We start from the raw sequence: 19,354 nt of genomic DNA, 5'->3' as shown, positions 1-19,354 counted from the left end.
AAAGCACAAAGCATTGGCCAAACAGAACTTCTGACAACCTATGTCTTCAGTGTTGTAACACTAGAGCATCTCCTCCTGTGTGATCAATCACTTCTTTCATGATAAGAATTTTAAAGATTTACTCAGTGTCACCAAATCTATATTTAGTGCTACCTAGTAAATATGTTTTACCTTATCCATTTTTTTCAAACAATAAAGATCTATGGCCTATAAAACTGATATTCAACCTCTGGTTCTTTCTGTGATTTTAGATATAATGGATATCAAAGGAATATTTGCATCTTACAAAGCATTGGTACAAGTAAGCTCTTGTACTCAGTCAGAGAAATAGTCATTGACCTGTTGCTGTCCTCTAGTTGCAAACTTAATGGAAAGAAGAATGGTTTTGTGAGTTCTTTCACAGTCAGGCCTTTCCTGGTAACTGGGAAAAAGTGCCTCAGTTAATCCAAGTGAATCTTGTAATGTCTATAAATTCTGTGTTCATCATATGGGTTAGTCTTCCACAGAGAACATATCTTGGAGATGGCTATAAAGTAAATACAGCTGCAGTTTGTTCTGCATCCACCACAGAGTCACAATTTATTTGTGGTACACATGATGTGCACCTGTGTCTTGCATGCTCTCCATGTGTATACAAGCACACACAGGTATCCTCACTAGGGAAGATCTTTGCTGGAATTCTGAGTATTGCAATGTCCAGAGCAATGTATATAGAAAGCAAAGCAAAGCATTGAGAAAGCATTTTATATCTATATATTATATATAGATATAAATAATATATATATTATCTATATTATATATAGAAAGTATTTACAAAGCATGTAAATGTAAGTTCTGTGGCAACCATCATTAATATGCTTATTTTGTAGGGTTTAGTGATCCAGAAGCCAAGCCAGCTCTATTGGCCTCTTAGAAACTACTTAGAAGATTATATGGCTCTTTGTTGCATCAATACAAAATTGTAGTTAACTGAAAAATAATATCCTGTACATGCTTTTTCCTTCTCAAGTACTGCCATTTCATCTGGTGAAGGGATTTGCATAACATGCAGTCATTAGCTACTACTTCATCTTGTCTTGTGCTAGTTTCTTGTGGTGTCCTGGGTTTTTGGAAAAGCTGCAGTTCTGAAGATAAAACCAAATTATTTGGCACAATAAAACATTACAATTTTTTCCATATCATTGCAATAGTTTGGTTTTAGTTTTTGTGGGTTTTTTAATTTATAAAAAATCGAATCCACAAGTATTTAGTGTAAGGAAAAAAAGTGATTTATAAGGGTATATGTGCTGCTGTCAAATAACTTTGACCTATGAGAACATAAATGGTTTAATTACTCCACTGATTCTTGTTAATCTAGTTATTTCTGTACTGATCTAAAAGTTGGCTCTTATCATAAGCTATTCAATTCTTATCTGTGCTTGTGTTTTATATTTTGTATTATTTTATTGTAGTTTGGGGTGATTTTTTTGCTGCATATTATGTTCTTTTGGCGGGTTTGTTTGTTTTGGTTTTTTTTTTTTTGTTTTTTTTTTTTTTCCTGGGAAAGGAATGGATTCTGGTCTTTTTGACCTGCAACATAGCTTATATAGTATTCAGATTCCCGCAGATTTTTGGACTGAGTAACTGGTGGAGAAGAAAGATCAAAACATAATACAAAACAAAAGTAACTAGCCCAAGAAATGTCTGAGAGTGTTGGAAATCAATAAGTTTATTTGGACTTCTGTTGTCATTCAAAAACCAAAACCAAAGGATTCCTACTTCCTAACACCTGTTACTGTAGCTCTGATCTAACACTCCATATCTGCAAGGATATTTTTCATTTTGTAAAATTTATGTCTAGAGCTGAATAAGCTTTTAGTTGTTCAGTTTAGGGGTTAAACCAAAGATTTGGAAGAAGGTCAGGTCAAACAACAACATTTACAGCCTTTTCATCAAGTCCAGGATACTTTCTGGTTTTCTTAAATTACAATTAAATATTTTCTTTTTATTTTGAGACTCGTACCTCCCTGCAGATTTTTCATAGCATATTCAGAAATTAGGTTAGTACATGTCAAAAACATTTCAACTTCCTGCAATTCCTCTTATTCTCATTTTGTGAAAAATACACATTTGTGGATATTTCACTCTTTTGCACCTCTGATATTTCCATACATGGCATCAGCTCATTCTTTTGCTTGCTGTAGTTCATTCTTCCATTTTAATATTGTAGCTGCTCAAAGATAATTTCAGAGTTATCATAAGGAAAGTACAACCAATAACCTTTTCTCATCATAGTCTTTGTCTTAATTTGTTTGGCTTGTATTCATATTTAGAAGGTTTTTTTCCTCATAGTTTTATTGAGCTCTTAAGAGAAGGAAGAGGCAAGAAACAAAATTTTCAATATTTTTTCATGTTTTTATCTGCTTAGAAATAGTTTTTCTGTATGTTTGGATTTTCATGGAATGTTGTGAGCTTTATTATTGGGAAAAATATTATATTACATGCTATATATAATCAGCCATCATCCAATACATGTTATCATTCTACTTACTCATCATCAAAGTACAGATGAGGAATATAATTAGACAAAAAGCTATGTATTTTTAAATGCAGTTCCAACAAAACCAACATGCACTAAGAAAGAGGACTTAATGAAAAATTCTCATTTTATCTGAAATATCATCTTAAAAATAAAGCTGTTAATTAGGAGACATTGTTTTGCTTTATACTAAAGCTTTCTGGAGTGATGTTAGATAGCTGTTCTCCAAATTCAGTACTGATAGACACAAACTCAGATTTTGGCAACCCTGTAATTTTGAGGGCAAAAATTAAAAATGGGCAAAATAATATTTTAAATGTCCTCTCTTTTTCTTTGGTTAAAGTAGTTTCTAAAATGTTTTCCCATATGTTCTTCAGTGTATTTTTTTCTGATGAAATGGATTTTTTTATATTATATTTGAAAAATATCTGATAAAAATGAAACTTCTAAGCTGCAACTTTTGTGTGAACTTGTCTTTGGCTTTGGGTTTGCTGACGCTAAAGTTGCATCTTATGGTTAAGTTGCACTGTATTTCTTGTTTTGATTTAATTCTTAGCTGGTGTAGGAGTTTTGGCCAGAATGAATGTACTGCGGAAAGTTGATTTTTTATTCCGTAATTCTGAATGGAGTTGAATATTTTGTTGCACTGTGCAATGCTAATCCCAGTATGTTGATTTAAAGAGGGATTTTATTTCTCTCTGCCAAAGACTATAACAGAAAATCCATCGTTACCATAAATGTAGCCTGCTATCCCTAAAAATTGCATATAAACAAGGTCTTAGTCCAAAAGGGTAAAATTCATAGACATGTAAATTTGTGTTTGTGACATTCACACCTGTTAAGATAAAAAAAATTCATTATGTCTGTGTTGGAATCACGTTTTACTTTATGATAACCAAAGAGATTAATAAAATTATTAAATTGTGGTTTATGGTATGTTTGAAGTACTATTAAGTTGCTTGTTTAAAAAAAAGAACAACTGTAATTAAGTGCTAAATATAAAAGATGGAATAACATAACAATGTAACATAACATAACATAATAATGTTGCTCTGTAACGTTGCTAATGTAGGTAATGATGTAGAATCTGATCAGTCACAAAGCCATGGATTTTCAAAAGTCACTCCCCTCTGTGGTGATAATGTAGCCTTTCATATGCAGTGAAAATTATCTTATGCTAATGGATCTGCAATTACCTAATTTCTGCCATTATTTAAACCATTGAATGACTTAAGGAAGTAGTTTAATTTTTCAGTGCATCATTTCCAGTGCAGAGGAGGGAGTGGAGATAAGGGGTTTAGACTCTTCTCAAAAGTGCCTACCAATGGGCACAAATTCAAAAACCAGGGAATTTCATGTGAATGAATAAACCACGTTACTCTGAGGGTCACCCAACGCAAGTGGTTGTCCAAAGAGGTTGTTGAGTCTCCATTCCTTGATATTATCCAAAACCCAGCTGGACATGGTCCTACACAACCTGCCATACTAGAGGAGGCTGAGCAGTGGGTTGGACTAGGGAGGTCTTGAGAGGTCTCTGCCAACCTCAACTATTATGTGGCTTTCCAGAATTTAGGATGAGACATACTAATGAAATTTTGCTGGTATCTTCAATCAGGTTTTATCACATCATTTTGGAGAGGTGTGAAAACTGCCTTAACCATCACAAATGCCTCCATCAGGTTTTTTTTCCTCAGGAGTCTGCTCCTCTGCTAATGACTCTCTGACACATGGATTGTCTGTAAAAAGCAACCATAGCTTTTCATTAATTTAAGGCATCCATGACAATTTCTTTGTCGTGTGGATCCCCTGACACTAATCAAATTAAACTGACAGTGAAAATTTAAAAAAACAAAATAATGAGACAGATATCAATTTGAAAATCTTTTGTGTGTGTGTGTGTGTGTGCCAGTGCACAGGGGCTTATATATTTCAAAGCTGAAAATTTAAGTGTTGAGGTTCTGTAAGTAACTAGTGTTAACAGGGATTTTTCTTCTTTTTTGTACTCTCTATTTTTAATATATGGATTACATTTTAATGCTGTATTGTCACTCTTAATATTTAATAATTTAATATTACTTTGAGTAAATGTTGAAACTAAACCAAAAGCTTTTTCAATGAGAAGCAGTTCCTCAGTCTGTAAAATTCAGTAAGTACCATTATTTGAGGAGATTAATACCCTGACAACAATAACAACTCCTCTGGAAATATGGGCTTGCAAAAAGGTAAATATCATGGTGTTCTGATCAGATTGTGTTTAACAATATGCCACATTTTGGTCATGGTTAAAGGAAAAAATGAAACACACTGCAATGAATATAGTCAGAATAAATTATCCTAAATGTCTTTTTGCAGAACTTGAAGCTCTAGATTGAAAGGCAATCTAAGGTTATCAGAGTGCTTTTGAAGTGTTGCATTTGGTGTTATCAGAAGTGTTTCAATTACTGTTGTCTGAAATTTTGCACACAGTGCACTGAACTAAGAAATAACTAACATAAGTTCCTTTATAGTGTTACAGTCCAGGGATGGCTGAATCTCAGCACTCTGGATTTGAACTCAGTGTTTTATTTGCAAGTTACTAAATTACTTTCATTTTATGAGATTATTTTCACTCACCATCAGAGATGAACACAAATTGTTGTAAAACAGATTTGAATATTAAATACCATAAGAGAAATTTCTCAGCAGTTCACACAATCAGAGCAGCAATTTGTCTAAACTCTTCAAAGAAAGGTTAAATGTCTTTTTATAAAGGCTGTAAAAGTTTATTGTGCAAACATTTGTAACAGTGATTTTTCTGAGTTTAAAACTGAGAAAGTTATTTATTTTTAAAAAAATATAATTATGATTAGAATAAAGTCTTTTGCCTATCTACTTTTCAACAGCTCACAGAACCCTTTTTATAGAATCTCCACAACAAATATACCAGGGAAACAGTTATGTTGATGGTGAATTGAATTTTCTTCCAGTCAAAACATCCTACCTTTGAAGCTTTGGGCAAGGCAAATACAGTAGTCTAGAAATATATAATAAAACATTAAAAGAGCGAGAACAAATAACATCTGTTGGAAGCAGTAAAACCCTAAAGCCATGATGTATAATAGTTAACAAATTAAAAAGAGTATCCTTTGACTTAATTGCAAAATTGATTTAAATGTCCTGTTGGTTTCAGTTGGAGAGAATCCCAGGGAATGCCCTGCCCTCACTGATTTTGTGTGTGGGAATAAGAGTTGCATAGAGTCTCAGTTCATCTGTGACTATAAACCAGATTGTGAAGACCTATCAGATGAAGCTGACTGCAGTAAGTATCTCTTTATGTGTTAATCTAATCTTCAATTAAAATTATAATTTTAAATTCTGTAGCATGGCTTAGGTAAATTCATAAAAATGATTTCCTCAGAAGATGTTCACGAGCAGGTTGCCTTCTCCCCAGCTCGAAAGGTCTGACATTTTCACATCCTCAGAGATATTTGCTGCAAAATACTCATGTGGTTTAGTTGCAGAAGTATAACTAAATAAAACCAAAGGTTAAATACTGAAAAGAAACCCCAATACCAAGGCCAAAACCAGTTTAAGGATTAAAAACATACTTGAGGAATTAAATCAGTGAGTTACAATAAAAAACTTAACTCTGAGAAAAAAATGTAAGCTTGCTTATTAATGTTAAAAGTTTTTGAAAGGAAAAATCTAGGCAAGCAAACTTATGCGCAGTAACATTTAGGGGTGATTCTGCCATTAAGAGGTGAATATTTATAAATAAGCTTGTCTTTCCTTTTCAAATGAGTTCTACCTTTGTGATCTGAGTAGTGTGAGTACAGTTTCACAAGTTTTCAGTTTTTATTTGTTCTTGCTTCTACCTCAGAGCTATGAAAATAACTTACTGCCATTTCTCTATCACAGAACAGATGGAAAAAAATTGTTTCTGTTTGTCTTTGCCTAATGAATACTGAGACACAGTTTGTCTGAAGGCATTCTTTGCAGAAGCTGATTGAGATGGCAGGACACAGCTCCGTTTAAAAATCTGGATCAAGTTAATGGGGTTTCCAATTCAGGCCTGAAATTCAGAAGCAGTTAAACATTGTGCCTTTGCTCCTGCTCCATATCTTTGTTTATTTACAATTACGGTCTGGACTGGACATTTGGAGTAGGGGGATTAGGTGGTCCATGTATGCAGCTCAGTAATCAGTCTAATTGTTAATCTTTGAGCTGGAGGGTCAAATTCTCCCTTAACACAGGTATGTTCAATAGTAAACTTGATAGGTGGAGTAAATGAATCCACACATAAATTCAATGTTCATCCTTTGTGGAAGTAAAAGTACTTCATTGAAATAAGCCATTATTTTGTGATCCCCTGAAAATCAAGGGTCTTTTTTCTTGCATGGGGTTGCTACATGCTTGACTGAACAGGATTACAAAAGTAATGACCCTTTATTGGATTATGCACATTATAATGTTTTTCACAGGCTGCAGACTCACAAACTTGCTAAAAAAAGATGCTTAGATGTCACTATAGGAGATTTAACTTGGAGTTTCTCCCTTTCACAAAAGTCAACAGCAGTTCTGAAGTATAAAAGCTAAAGATTGTGTCACTGTTTCCGATCTCTACCTCTTGTAGTACTTTGTGTTGCAGTGAACTTTATGTATCATATTCATGGAAATGAATTTACATTGAATAATAACTTAAAAATAATAGGTTTTTAAAAGTAGACACCAGGATACATTTTAAAGAGCTAATCTGTATTTCATGTATAAAGTATTAGTACTTTTTCAGGAGTCAGGCAAAGTGCAGTAAAATACTCTGTAAACTCATCGTTGCAATATTTTCCAGACCTAGCAGATACACACTAAATTTGAATTACTGCCCAAAGTGAACTGTTCAGTAAAGATATTCAGAAAACTATGAAGACACTTGAGTTTTTCCTCTAAATATTGTTAGAGAATATAGTGGCTTCCTTGGGGGAGGGTGTTCTGTGTTTTCTGGAAGGACTCTTTTCTTAGTCAGATAATAGATTGGAATATTTCAGGCCATAAACTATCTTGAATCACAGTAAAGCAACTCAGTATTTTTGCTATAGCGAAGGAAAGCATTTCCAAGGGGAGAAAAAGAATTGCTGATATTCACTTTAAAAAATAGACTGAAATATCTCTTTATTGTAGATGGAAAGGCTGTAGATACATCAAAATATTTTGATTAGTCTTTAGTCTTGCTGTCTCTACTGAAGTCTAAGGCAGAGATGCAGTAATCTGGCATTCAGAATACTCAGATAAGCCTCAGGTATAATATTTCCCTGTCTGCTCAATTTTGGTTTCAACAAATGATGCCTTATATTTAGATAAACACACTTTTCACGTGAGTATATATCTTACCGATGGGAATAAGCATTAAAGGGCACATGATACCTTCTATATATGGAAACCTGATTTTTTTTAAATGAAAAGACACAACAGGAACTGCTTAATCAGAAAATAAAGTATAACAGGAACAGAGAAGTTCCTTCATAGCCTAACCTGTCCCATCACAAGTCCTTATGGCCACATTTGCCTGCAGTTTTCTTCTTTGCACTGAGCTCAAGGTCTGAGCTTATTTCACATTCTACTACAGTTTTCTACAAGTGTAACTCCAAAGAAGTAAATGGACCATAATCTATTCAGCTGCAATTCCTGTATTCAGGATTTACAACAGAACCTGTATGAAATGAACTGCATCCACATAGGTTGGTGGACAATTTTTTAATAAACTCATGGAAATTACTTACTCTATTCATTCAGTTTCATTCAGTACAGCCAGGCAATCTTGCAAAATTTTGATTCCCTTTCAGTATGCTGTGGAATGACTGAGGTGAAAAAACCACACATGAAAGCAGTTTCAATTTTCATGAATTGCAGCCAATTTTACACACAGATTTGATTAATAACAACTAGAGGAGTACTTGAATTACTGAAATAAAAGCAATTTTTCCAATAAATGGAGCAATCTTCTTCTGCTGGCTTTTATATAGGGTATGCTTACCCATAAATAAACCACCCAGCAGGTGCAGATAGGTCACATAACTTTGTCAACCCAGTAAGTACTGTTCATAAATATTTATTAATAATTGCCTTCTCAATGCACTATTAATATATTAGGGTAAAAAACTGAAGTCAGGTATTCTATTATGACTAGTGGTAATCCTAAATGGATTTGGACTTCGATCTTTTTAGAGATGCCCAAGAAAATCTATTTTTTTTTAATAATGGGTTCCCTTCGCTCTACCTGTGTGTGAGGTTGTTATTGTTTATTAGGCTTGCATGATGTTTTTAATACAGTGCCAGTGCAGATGCTCACTGCATTTGACCAGCACTAGCAGAATCACAGAAGGGTTGAGGTGTGAAGGCTCCTCTGGACATCATCAAATACAAACTCTTCATTCAAACAGGAATTCATTGCAATAGTTTGCACAGGGCTCTGCCACCCAGGGTGTGAATACCTTCATAAATGGAGACTCCAAAATTTATCTGGGCAACTTATATCAATGTTTTGCCAGTTAAAAATGTTTTTTTTTTAGGCTTAAAAATTGCTTTCTCTATTTGTGCCTGTTGTGTTTTGCCCTGACACTGAGTGCTACTGAGAAGAAGTACTTACAGAAGTACTTCTGAAGTACAGAGGTACAGAACTACTGCTGTCCTTTTCTTTTTTAAACCATCCCAGAAAGTGTCTATATGCACTGAAAAAATCCAGTTAAGCATTGTCGTCTCTAATCTGAACTGTCCCAGGTCCCTCTGTCTGTACTCAGGAGAGACACTTCAGTCCTTGCAGTACAGTAAGTACATTACAGGAGAGTACAAATTCTCCCCCTAACATACAGGATTCTGGTACAGTGAATAACTTATATTGGATCAAAATTATACATTTTCTAAGATATTTGACTTATTCATTTAACTAAGGTGACACTTTTTTTTTACAGAGAACAAAAGTCCACAGGGCTATAGTGTGTGTGCAGACCTTGGTCATAAGAAGTTTTATGACAATGACATTTTCATAAAGAATGGTGTCATTTTTTTCTTTTATCATCAAAGTAGAAAATAGGAAAAAAAAATAAAACAGATTACTAGGAAGTAATTAAATTTGGGTTTTTATCTATTTCCTTTATACCCAGACAATACATAAATACATACATACATACATAGTTGTATTTAAATATTGCAGAATATTTCTAGATCAAGGAACATAATCTAAATTCTCAAACCTATTCTGAACAAAGTCAGTCCTGTATTTAAAACACATGCCCGATTGTGATGTTTAATAATTTGTAACATTTCTCCAAAGATGTTGTCCACACTCACACTCAGCAATTAGGTAGCTGTCTCTGCTTTATAACTAAGAAAATGATGTATTGGAGCCAACAGAAGGGATTGTGGTGCTATCTGATTCATCTATACCACACCATTCATAAAATTTTGTTGATTAATTAATTTTCCAAAGTAACCTGAATTAGCAGAGACAGAGTTAGAGATGGGCAGTTTAACTCAGATCTCCTGAATTTAGTCAGTAATGTCCTAAACACTAGAACATATCTCTCATCATAAAGCTGCTGTCAGACATAATATTCACAAGGCCAACATATGCTTATGAATAATGCCACTGTGGAAGGGCAGTCCAGTTTTTCCAGCTAATTGGAAATAATTCTTTCCATTTACCTTAAGTAAGATATAAATTTGGTGAAGTCATTGGTTTGTCATGGGCATTTATCTGTAATAAATTTTATATCTACTCTTAAAGTGAAGAATGAGCTTTTCCTTTCCTCATTAACTATCACATATTATTTATGTCCATGCATGGAATTCAGGGAATCACAGTGTTAGCCACACAGAATTTTTCCATTTCCATTTTTACTGTGCACACTGCAGCACCTTTATGTAGAGGTGGGATGAAAATTTACTTTTTGTTGTATTTTCAGGTTACTACACAAGTATTCCTGGAAGCTGTAATTTTGAAACACAAGATCAAGAGTGGACAGCTGTATGTGGATTAACACAAGACACTACTGATGATTTTGACTGGAATATAAGCAACAGTGCTGTCACAGAGCAAACAGGTCCTCATACTGACCACACGCCAGGTATTGCCATGTGTACTACGTCACTTCTTGGAAAATAAAATATTCACTGAATTTGAAAAGGAAAACTACAAAAAATGTAGATCGGTGCCAAGATAAACCTATCTCAGTGTGATCTGCTGGTACATGGGAATGGTTCAAAACTGTGCCAGGAAAGGTTCAGAATGGATATTAGGAAGCGTTTCTTTACCAACAGGGAGGCCAAACACTGGAACAGGCATCCTAGAGGTGCCCAGTGTCCCCAGCCTTTCAGTGTCTAGGAAGCATTTGGACAATGCCCTTAACAAACATGCTTTATCTTGGGAAGACCTGAATTGATAAGGAAGTTGGACCTGATGATAATTTTAGGTCTCTTACAAATGAAATAATGCTATTGCTTTGTATTCAACTCTAATAACAAATTTCAGGTACATAATGTCATCTTCTGACATTAAAAGATGAATTCTCTGAAATCATAACTGGCTATAGTAATATTCCTCTCCTTGTCCATATTTTAAATAATCTATTTTTCCTGGAGTGTGATACCATCCTAATGAATTTTAGAAAAGTATGCAATCATATGTGGGATTAGGAGCAAAGTGTGTGTGAAATGCTTAAGGCACTCTACCTTGATTTTACTTACCTCCTTGATATTGGCTTGCCAGATATGTTATTATAGAAGTTCTTCCAGAGATAATTCTGACAAACTGCTACCACAAAGCCTATTGATTTTCAGGAGAATTAAATATATTGATAGTCAATTACAGTAATCTGTGATATGTAGTAAGCATAATTATATATTGTATTACATAAACATTAAATAATTAATTCTTTATATTATACAGTATATCTGGGTGGGATATTAATTTCCAGCACAAATGTACCAATCTCTATTTGAGAAGTAGTTAACTTTCTTTCCAGAAGCCTTGATGGTTGGAATCCCTACCTTAATTTCCATCTAATTAGCAAAGTATAATTAATATTCAATCTAGAAGTATCAAAATTTCTGTGGTTTTTCTCTTGGATTTGTGAGCAGCATAATCTCCAGGTTTTGGCTCTTTTTAAATTTTTTTTTAGTGTTATATTTTCAAAATCAATAGAAACATCTTTCCTGGGGTGGCTGTAGCCATTTCTGTCCAACTCCTTTATCCTCCCCTTTCCTTTTTTCTGCACCTGCTGCAGGAACTGCTCACCCGATCATGAGGGAAGTGCTTATCTACCACGAATCAGAGTTTTTGCAGACATTCCTACTAGTTTATGTTGCAGGCTGTAAATCTGGACGTGCATTCCTCTTGGAAAGGGACAAAACAGACAAGGTAGAGGTAGAAACTATCACAGCTGTTTCAGGCAAGCTGCTTCTTGCAAATAAGGAGTTCGACTTGCTTCCATGCTGTTACTTTGATGCAATGCGATAACAAAACAACCACTAGCCCCTGGCTTTTCAAAGAGATTTTGTGTGTTTTTCTATTTCAGTTTCTGTCATTTAATTAGTTCTTTGTTTCTGTGAAATTACCCAGCAATTACAAGAACAACAAAGTTACTAAAAACTGAAGCTAAAGGAAAACAAAATTAGAGTAAAGTGTTTACAAAATTATTGAGAATTTGTAATTTACTTTTAAATTATCCAGGCGAGATATATTCACATTAGCTACAGAGGAATTGCTTGTCAGAATTGCCAACAGCCTGTAATACTTAGAAATATCGATCAGTCCATCAAGCTTAGACTGGATTTTAGGAAAAGGCTCTTCACCCAGAGGGTGGTTGGGCACTGGAACAGCTCCCCAGGGCAGTGGTCACAGCACCAAGCCTGACAGAGTTTCTGAAGTATTTGGACAATGTTCTCAGGCACATGGTGTGACTCTTGGGGCTGGTGCTGTGCAGGCCCAGGAGTTGGACTTTGATGATCCCTGTGTGTCTCTTCCAAGTCAGGTGGTTCTATGATTCTGTTTAGCACAAGGGACGTCTAGGACAAGGAACATCTTTTTATTTCGAAAGAGGAGAGACTTAGATTAGAAATGAGGAAATTAGAAAGAAATTCTTTGCCCAGAAAAATTTTGCGGAGGCTCTGGATGCACTTGGAAGTGTTCAAGGCCAGGCTGGGTGTGTTTAGAGAAGCCTGATACAGTGGATGGCATCCCTGCCCATGGCATGGGGTTGGAAATAGAGAATTTTTAAGGGCCCTTTCAACACAAGCTATTCTGTGGAATACACCAAGCATTAGCAAGGAACATCTCCATACAACCATGGTATGGTACACATGTATTTGGTAAAAAGGAAAAAAAACACTAGTATCTATGTTTATAAAAATGCTTATAAACTAAAGCATAAAATAGTATTGAGGAACTCTAAATGTTTTTTATCTTTTTTTTTTTTTTAAGGTAAAGGACAGAGTTTTTTGTATGTCAACTCCTCCACCCAGAAGGAAGGAAACAGGGCAAGGATAACTACCACCAAATTCTTCCCAGCTAGTACTGGGGTCTGTAGAGTTCGCTTCTGGTTCTGGATGTTTGCTTCTAGGCAAACAGGAATCTTAAAGGTAAAAGTCCTTCTACCATATTATGGCATAATAATACTTGCTTTAGTACTATTTGGATTTTTGTGTCTAGGATTTCCAAAATCTCAGGAATTTATGTTAACAATACTTCATCACAATTTACTGCAGTTACACCTATATACAAATCTTCTGCTGACACGATCATGTGACAGTTCTGCTTCAGCTTTAGTTCCAGCCTAAGACCTTTCACTACATATGTAGGAATTAACACTGCACATTTGACTAGTGCACTAAAACCTATCCAACACCAGCACAGTTCTCTGCAGAATTCACTCTAGCAGTGAAATTGAAGGCAATTATTAGAAATTGAGGCAATTTCCAATGTTTAGTAGTTTAAATTAAATTAAATTTTTAAAAATATAATGCAACCATGGTTGAAAGGTGTTTTATTAAAACAATTGGAAATAAGGTATTTAACTGTATTAACAATTTTAGCCCAAGATTCCATGAAACTGTCATCTTGCTGTTCCCCAAGCACCCTTAAGTACACTTCTGGTTGTTGAGTAATCCTGTAACAGTTCAAGTAGGGATGTGACCCCCCAGCAAACAACTCATTTCATATGACTCACTGAATAAATATGTTGCACAGTTCCTTTTGAAGTGACCTGAGAAAGACTCCTATCTGTGTGGTTTGTCAAATTTTTAAAATACAGGTTATGTTAATTTTTTGGTTGGTGACAGAATATAAATTAAGCTATGTTAAAAGTGAACAAGAATATTTTTGTAGTCTTGGACATTGAATTAAGTCAGGAAGTTTTTACTATTGTTTTCTCCACTGGAAAAGATTATCACAGCACTGTTCCATGGGATTATAGTGCAATTAGGCTGGAAAGGCCTCAGGTGCTCTCTACTCCAACCTCTGCTCCAAGCAGAGTCAGCTACAGGATAATGCTGGATGGCCCAGGAATTTACTCGGTCTTGAAAATGTCCATAAATAGAGACTACTCAGTCTCTAGGGGCAACTTGTGCCACTGGTAAACGCTCCACCTTCTTCTCCTTACATCTAGCCCAGGGATAGTGTCACCCTCCATTGCACACTTTTTATTTTCTTTTTTTTAGTAATTTTTTCAGGATGGGGTTTGCGTATCAATTTTATCTCTAGCACCTAGTTTATTAGTCTGAGTATTGTTGTAAATTTACCTGTTGATAAAAGAAAAAAAAAAAGTGTATTTTATGAAGTTCATATAAGCAGCAGGAAAAGCAAACATCAATTCCTTTTTTTGATCTGTTGAGAGCTGAAATACTGTGAGATTATCTATGATTAACTATCTGTTTAAATTCAAGTATCCTGGACTTTACAGCATGCAAGATTGATGATGAGACCCTTTGAAGGAGCTTTTGAATGTTTTCAAGCATCACAGAACACTTAGCATTTGTGAATACGTAGATGTGTGTGGCCCATGTGTGAGTTAGTAGGCAGACAGCCAGAGTCTGTTTTTAAATTGTTTTTTTCTTTTTAAGCAGACTAGTTTAATTTACTCATTGCCTCAGTTTCATAGAGAATTGTCTTACTCCCACATACAAATAAAGTTCCCTGTTTATGGCTTTGCTACATGTTATCTTTATGTAGAAACCTGTTCACAACAGACTGAAGCACTCAGCAAGGAATATCATCCCATCACAGAATCAATTTACCTCTGTGGATATTTTGCTCTTTTCTCTCTAACTAATAAGCTATTCCAGTATCAACTGTTGCTGTTTTTAAAATCCAGAATATAAATTAACTGTACCCATTCAAGAGAAAAAAAAAAAAAGCCTGAAAAGAACAAAAAAGAAAAGCAATAAAATCAACAGCCCAAAACTTTTGAAACAAAAGCTCTGTGAAGATTATTTTTCAGTTTCACTGGAGGTGAAAGACTCAAACTGTAACAGGAAGTTGGAATAATGTGTCAGAATATAGCAACACCAGTACTTATCTGAAAGACAGCTATCCGGTCTAGTCCAAAATAAAAAAAAAAAAAAAGGACTGCAGATACAGCACATACTGAGAAGTGTGATTAAAATGACATACAAGGAATAGCTAAGACAAAGATAAAAATGAACATTGGAATGGTATAGGAAATAGACGTGGTAGAACTACACAAAATAATGTAAAGTTATGGGAACAATCTTATTCTTACTCAGAAAAGGAACTTGTCACTGAGGAAAGGGAAAAAGGAACTAGAAGTCTGCTATTCTGTATTCACAATGCATATTTCAATTGCACAATTCCATTGTCATAAACTATGCAATTTGTTCATGGGGAACCCAAAAGTCTGGGTTATTATTATTTTTTAGAAAGGACACAATGTTTACAGCAACTCTTGCATTAGCATAAAAAGGATGCTATTTAAAAAAGATTTGAATACTCCTGCTTCAGGACTACAATCAAGCATTAACCAACAGGAGAAAAAATTTGCTTTGTAATGAATAAGAACAAACCCACTAGCTTTCCTTATAAGTATTTGGTAAGAGTTTTTTTAAAGGGGAGTTATCCAGCACTAAATACAAGCCCGGTTTAATATATCAATTAATATGCTCTGGACAAAAATACCTCTTAATACAAACAAATGTTGCTGCATTATGCTGAAAGTGTAAATTTAAAAAAACCTCACATTTCTCTTTACATTTTTATGACTACTTTGTTGAATTTAATGATATAGGAGAGCAGTTTCAGCAAAAAATGAATGTGGTTTTCACATCTGTTTCGTTCCAATGGAAATTCTATTGATCATCTGTCAGACTGAAAACACTCAGTGTTTATTATGCTTCTCTGCCCATTTACCTCAGTAGTCTGCCATACTCATACAGTGGAGAATTAAAACTAAAATTAATTCCTGATGTGATAGTATAGCTAATATATCAGTTTTCTGCCTTGGTGTTTGTTGATACCAAACTGATTAATAATAAATTTTGGTATAAGACAGATCAATTTTACTCAAAAAATATTTTACTCCTTCAACTAATGTTTAGGCAAAAATTTTATTACTTCAAACATAAGTTAAGGGGAATAAAGGGAAAAGAAGTAATTTTTTAGATGCTTCTCTATTAGGACAATGAAATATGATACAATTTTGTAATCTGTTTTGTGGACTCAAGAGAAACAATTTCACTCTGTGTCTGGTGGGACTTCAGTTGAAGCAGGACATGCAATAATGAGTGCTGAGGAACACGAAGAGTTCAAAGGTGTGATCTTAAAGATGTAAAGCAGAAAACATAATATCATTATTCACTAGAGTCAATGGAAATTTTCCTCAGCTGACACAAGTCTCTGCTGCCTCATGAAGTGAAAATACAGGTTCTCTTTCTCAAGATTTTCCTGTTTCCTCAGCCGGCAATTAAAGACTCTCAGTGGTGGGAGAATACATCTCTTGTTGTGCACCCTTCAGATCTGCATTGGTTTCTTATTTATTAGGAAACTCAGGTGGAATGTAGTAACTTCCAGCATTCCAACTGCTAGATTCAGGCAAGATCAGGAAGATAATATATCATACTGAAAAGTCAGGATGATGGTACAGGATAGTCATGAGTTGTAACTGCTGATTAACAAATAGAAAATAGTTTATATTTCATGACCTTAAAAAGTACTTTCCCTATCCTCAAATGAAATAGAAGCTGAAAAAAAAGAATTCAGCAGTTTCTAACATACAGCATATTCTGTGGAGAATTAGAACTAAGCATGACTTTAAGGCGGCAAATAGGCTTTTCTAAAGAATGTTGTTCTCTGTGGATCAGCTAGATCAGTATTAGGCTGGAGAACAACCTTATCAGACTCATAAATACAGACTTGTTCAAGGGGATTTTGCTACAACTTGTTGTTTTGTTGTTTTGTTGTTTTGAGGGTTTTGTGGGTTTTTGGGTTTTTTTTCCCCTTGGTTGGTTTTTTGTTTGATGGTTGTTTTTCTTCCATTACATACCATATAATATTCATATATATAGGGATTCATCTTGCCAGCTTTTTTTCTCTTGCATATCTTGAGTTGTTTTCACTACCAGCTAGCTTGTACACTTTAGATAGGATGCTGTGCAGGAAGGTGGTGCTGGAGGTATTAAGCTCCACAGAGTTGTACCCTTCCAGCCTCTAGGGAGATCTTATATTTTCAAATGAAAATTTGCTCGACCTTTCATGTGCTGCATATGTTTATGCAGGCCAGCAAAAGTCTTGTATACACTTGACATACTTCCTGCTTATTGAAGAAGATGCTCACTGAGCAACATGGGTAGCCTCAGGAAAGAAGATATGTTTCTTCACTTTCACTGGGCACAGCCTCAAAGAGAATAAGACCTGTATTCCCTGCTAAAGGAACAGGGTCCTTGGGCTTCCCATTTTTTCTGAACTCTCCTTTAATCTCATTTGACATAGCATACATTTTCAGTTATGTGTTATTCTTTTAGAAATTTCATCTAACTTTTTAGAAGACATTGAAGAACACGAACCCTTTCCTGGCATAGTTGTGGATAGAAAAAGATTTGGAAAACTCAGGTATTCAGGAGAGCTTTGGCAAGTAGTGCGATTCAAGCATTATCCCAGGAGGATAGATGACAAATGAAGCTGAACTGGGTGTTCAGCAGAGATTTCCAATGTGCCAGTTTAGAGATTTACACTAAATTATATCAGTTTCCTCTACCTATGTGCTTGTTATACACCTGGTTTAAACTTCAGTCAAACATAACTGAGGACAGAATCACATAAATTACCATAACATACTAATTATTCCATTAGTAATGACATATCTGCATACCCTCGCTCTGTGGTAAATGTAAGTTAAATCTCAAAGAAAAAGAAAGACAAGGCATTTAAGATGACTTTGCATCTATATGAACAGAAGCTGATGTCATCAAAATGTCACACTTAAGACCCAGTTTGATTTGCTGCCATTCCAGACCCACTGGCCAACAGGATTCCTGATTAGCTTATTGTTCATACTGAGCCTGAGCTGCAGGGCTCATCTGAATGTGCACAGAATGGTTCCTTGCTGCATCTGGGACCAGACGTTGTATGGACACAATGAAATTTCTCTGTACATAGACAGACCTGTTCAAGCAATTATTGTGTCTTGAAACTTTTAGTATGAGAAACTTCTCCAACTAACCCGACCAAAAGAATTGGGGGAAAAAAATACGGCTTTAAACAATGGGACAATCTTTAAGTATCCTGTGAGAAAGATGCTGGTATTGTCTTCAAATGTTTTGGATCCTTCCCACTTCCCCAACAGCTATTTGTGCAGCTGTGAGTCTTAACAATGAGATATACTGGAAATACTCATTATTTACCTTTAAAAGTAAATAGCACTGCTTGTACCTAAAACCATGCTAACCTTGTTATATGCTGTAAAATTCCAGATCATCAAGATAGTCGTATTTAATGATTGGTGAAATAGTGACTGGTTCCAGAGACACACAAAGGTGTTTAATATTATCCTAACCTCATGTAAAGGGTTTCTCTAATCAAAGGTTTCAACTTATTAAGACCTCAGAGCCTGGTTATGTGAAAAACTTATACACACTTTTTAATTTTATTTTATGGGTTGAGTCATCTATTTCTTCTCAACACCTGTCCTTTTAACCCTGGAAGAGGTGTGCTTTTAGGAAGACACTGACAAGATATTGCTGTTACACAGTCCTGTAACCAAAGATCAGGCTTGACAAAATTTGAATTACTCTATGTCAGTATTCTTTCTTGCTCCCTTACTCAAAAAATAAAATAAGTTGCAAGAGTTTTTAGGCATCACTGATATTTTAATCAACACACCAAATTCTACAAAGTATGTGGGATTTATGGTGCCATTTGGGTTTTTAGCTTATTTCTCCCCCAGGTGGACTGGGAGAATCAAAGGTATTGAATTATACAGATCATTAGCATGGGTTCATGTTCATAACTTTCTTGAGCCTCAGGGTTTTTCTTCCATTATTAAACTGGGGCATTCAGTTGGCAACATGAACTTACAGGTCACTGGAAAATTAGTTTAGGAGAATTATGTTTCTGAAAGTGAAGAGGGTATTGATTGTAATATTCAGTCCCTTAAAGAAATAGTTATCATCTGGAATGGTTAGAATATGCTTACTTTCTTTAATACAGTTCTTTTATTTTTATTTTTTTTTTAACCTGGTCAGATTGTATGAGGATTTTTAACACCTGAGTGGAAAAAGCAAATACCTCTGTATTCTCCAGTTTCATGTTCTTGGCATAAATTCACTAGTTGTTAGTTATTTGAGATTTCATTCATTGCT

General features: G+C 34.9%; 1 protein-coding gene across 1 annotated transcript in view; it reads left to right on the top strand.

Annotated features, from left to right (window-relative positions):
• The window catches only part of MALRD1 (MAM and LDL receptor class A domain containing 1), a 236,579-nt gene that overhangs the window by 148,827 nt on the left and 68,398 nt on the right, over positions 1-19,354 (top strand). Inside the window, exons 29-31 of the mRNA XM_062500144.1 lie at positions 5,688-5,816; positions 10,453-10,614; positions 12,969-13,126. Coding sequence (XP_062356128.1) covers positions 5,688-5,816; positions 10,453-10,614; positions 12,969-13,126 — 449 coding nt within the window. The remainder of the gene's footprint in view (positions 1-5,687; positions 5,817-10,452; positions 10,615-12,968; positions 13,127-19,354) is intronic.

The sequence above is a fragment of the Cinclus cinclus genome, chromosome 1 (genome assembly GCF_963662255.1).
Source record: "Cinclus cinclus chromosome 1, bCinCin1.1, whole genome shotgun sequence".
NCBI classification, from domain to species: domain Eukaryota; kingdom Metazoa; phylum Chordata; class Aves; order Passeriformes; family Cinclidae; genus Cinclus; species Cinclus cinclus.
This window is presented reverse-complemented; position numbering and strand designations above follow the sequence as displayed.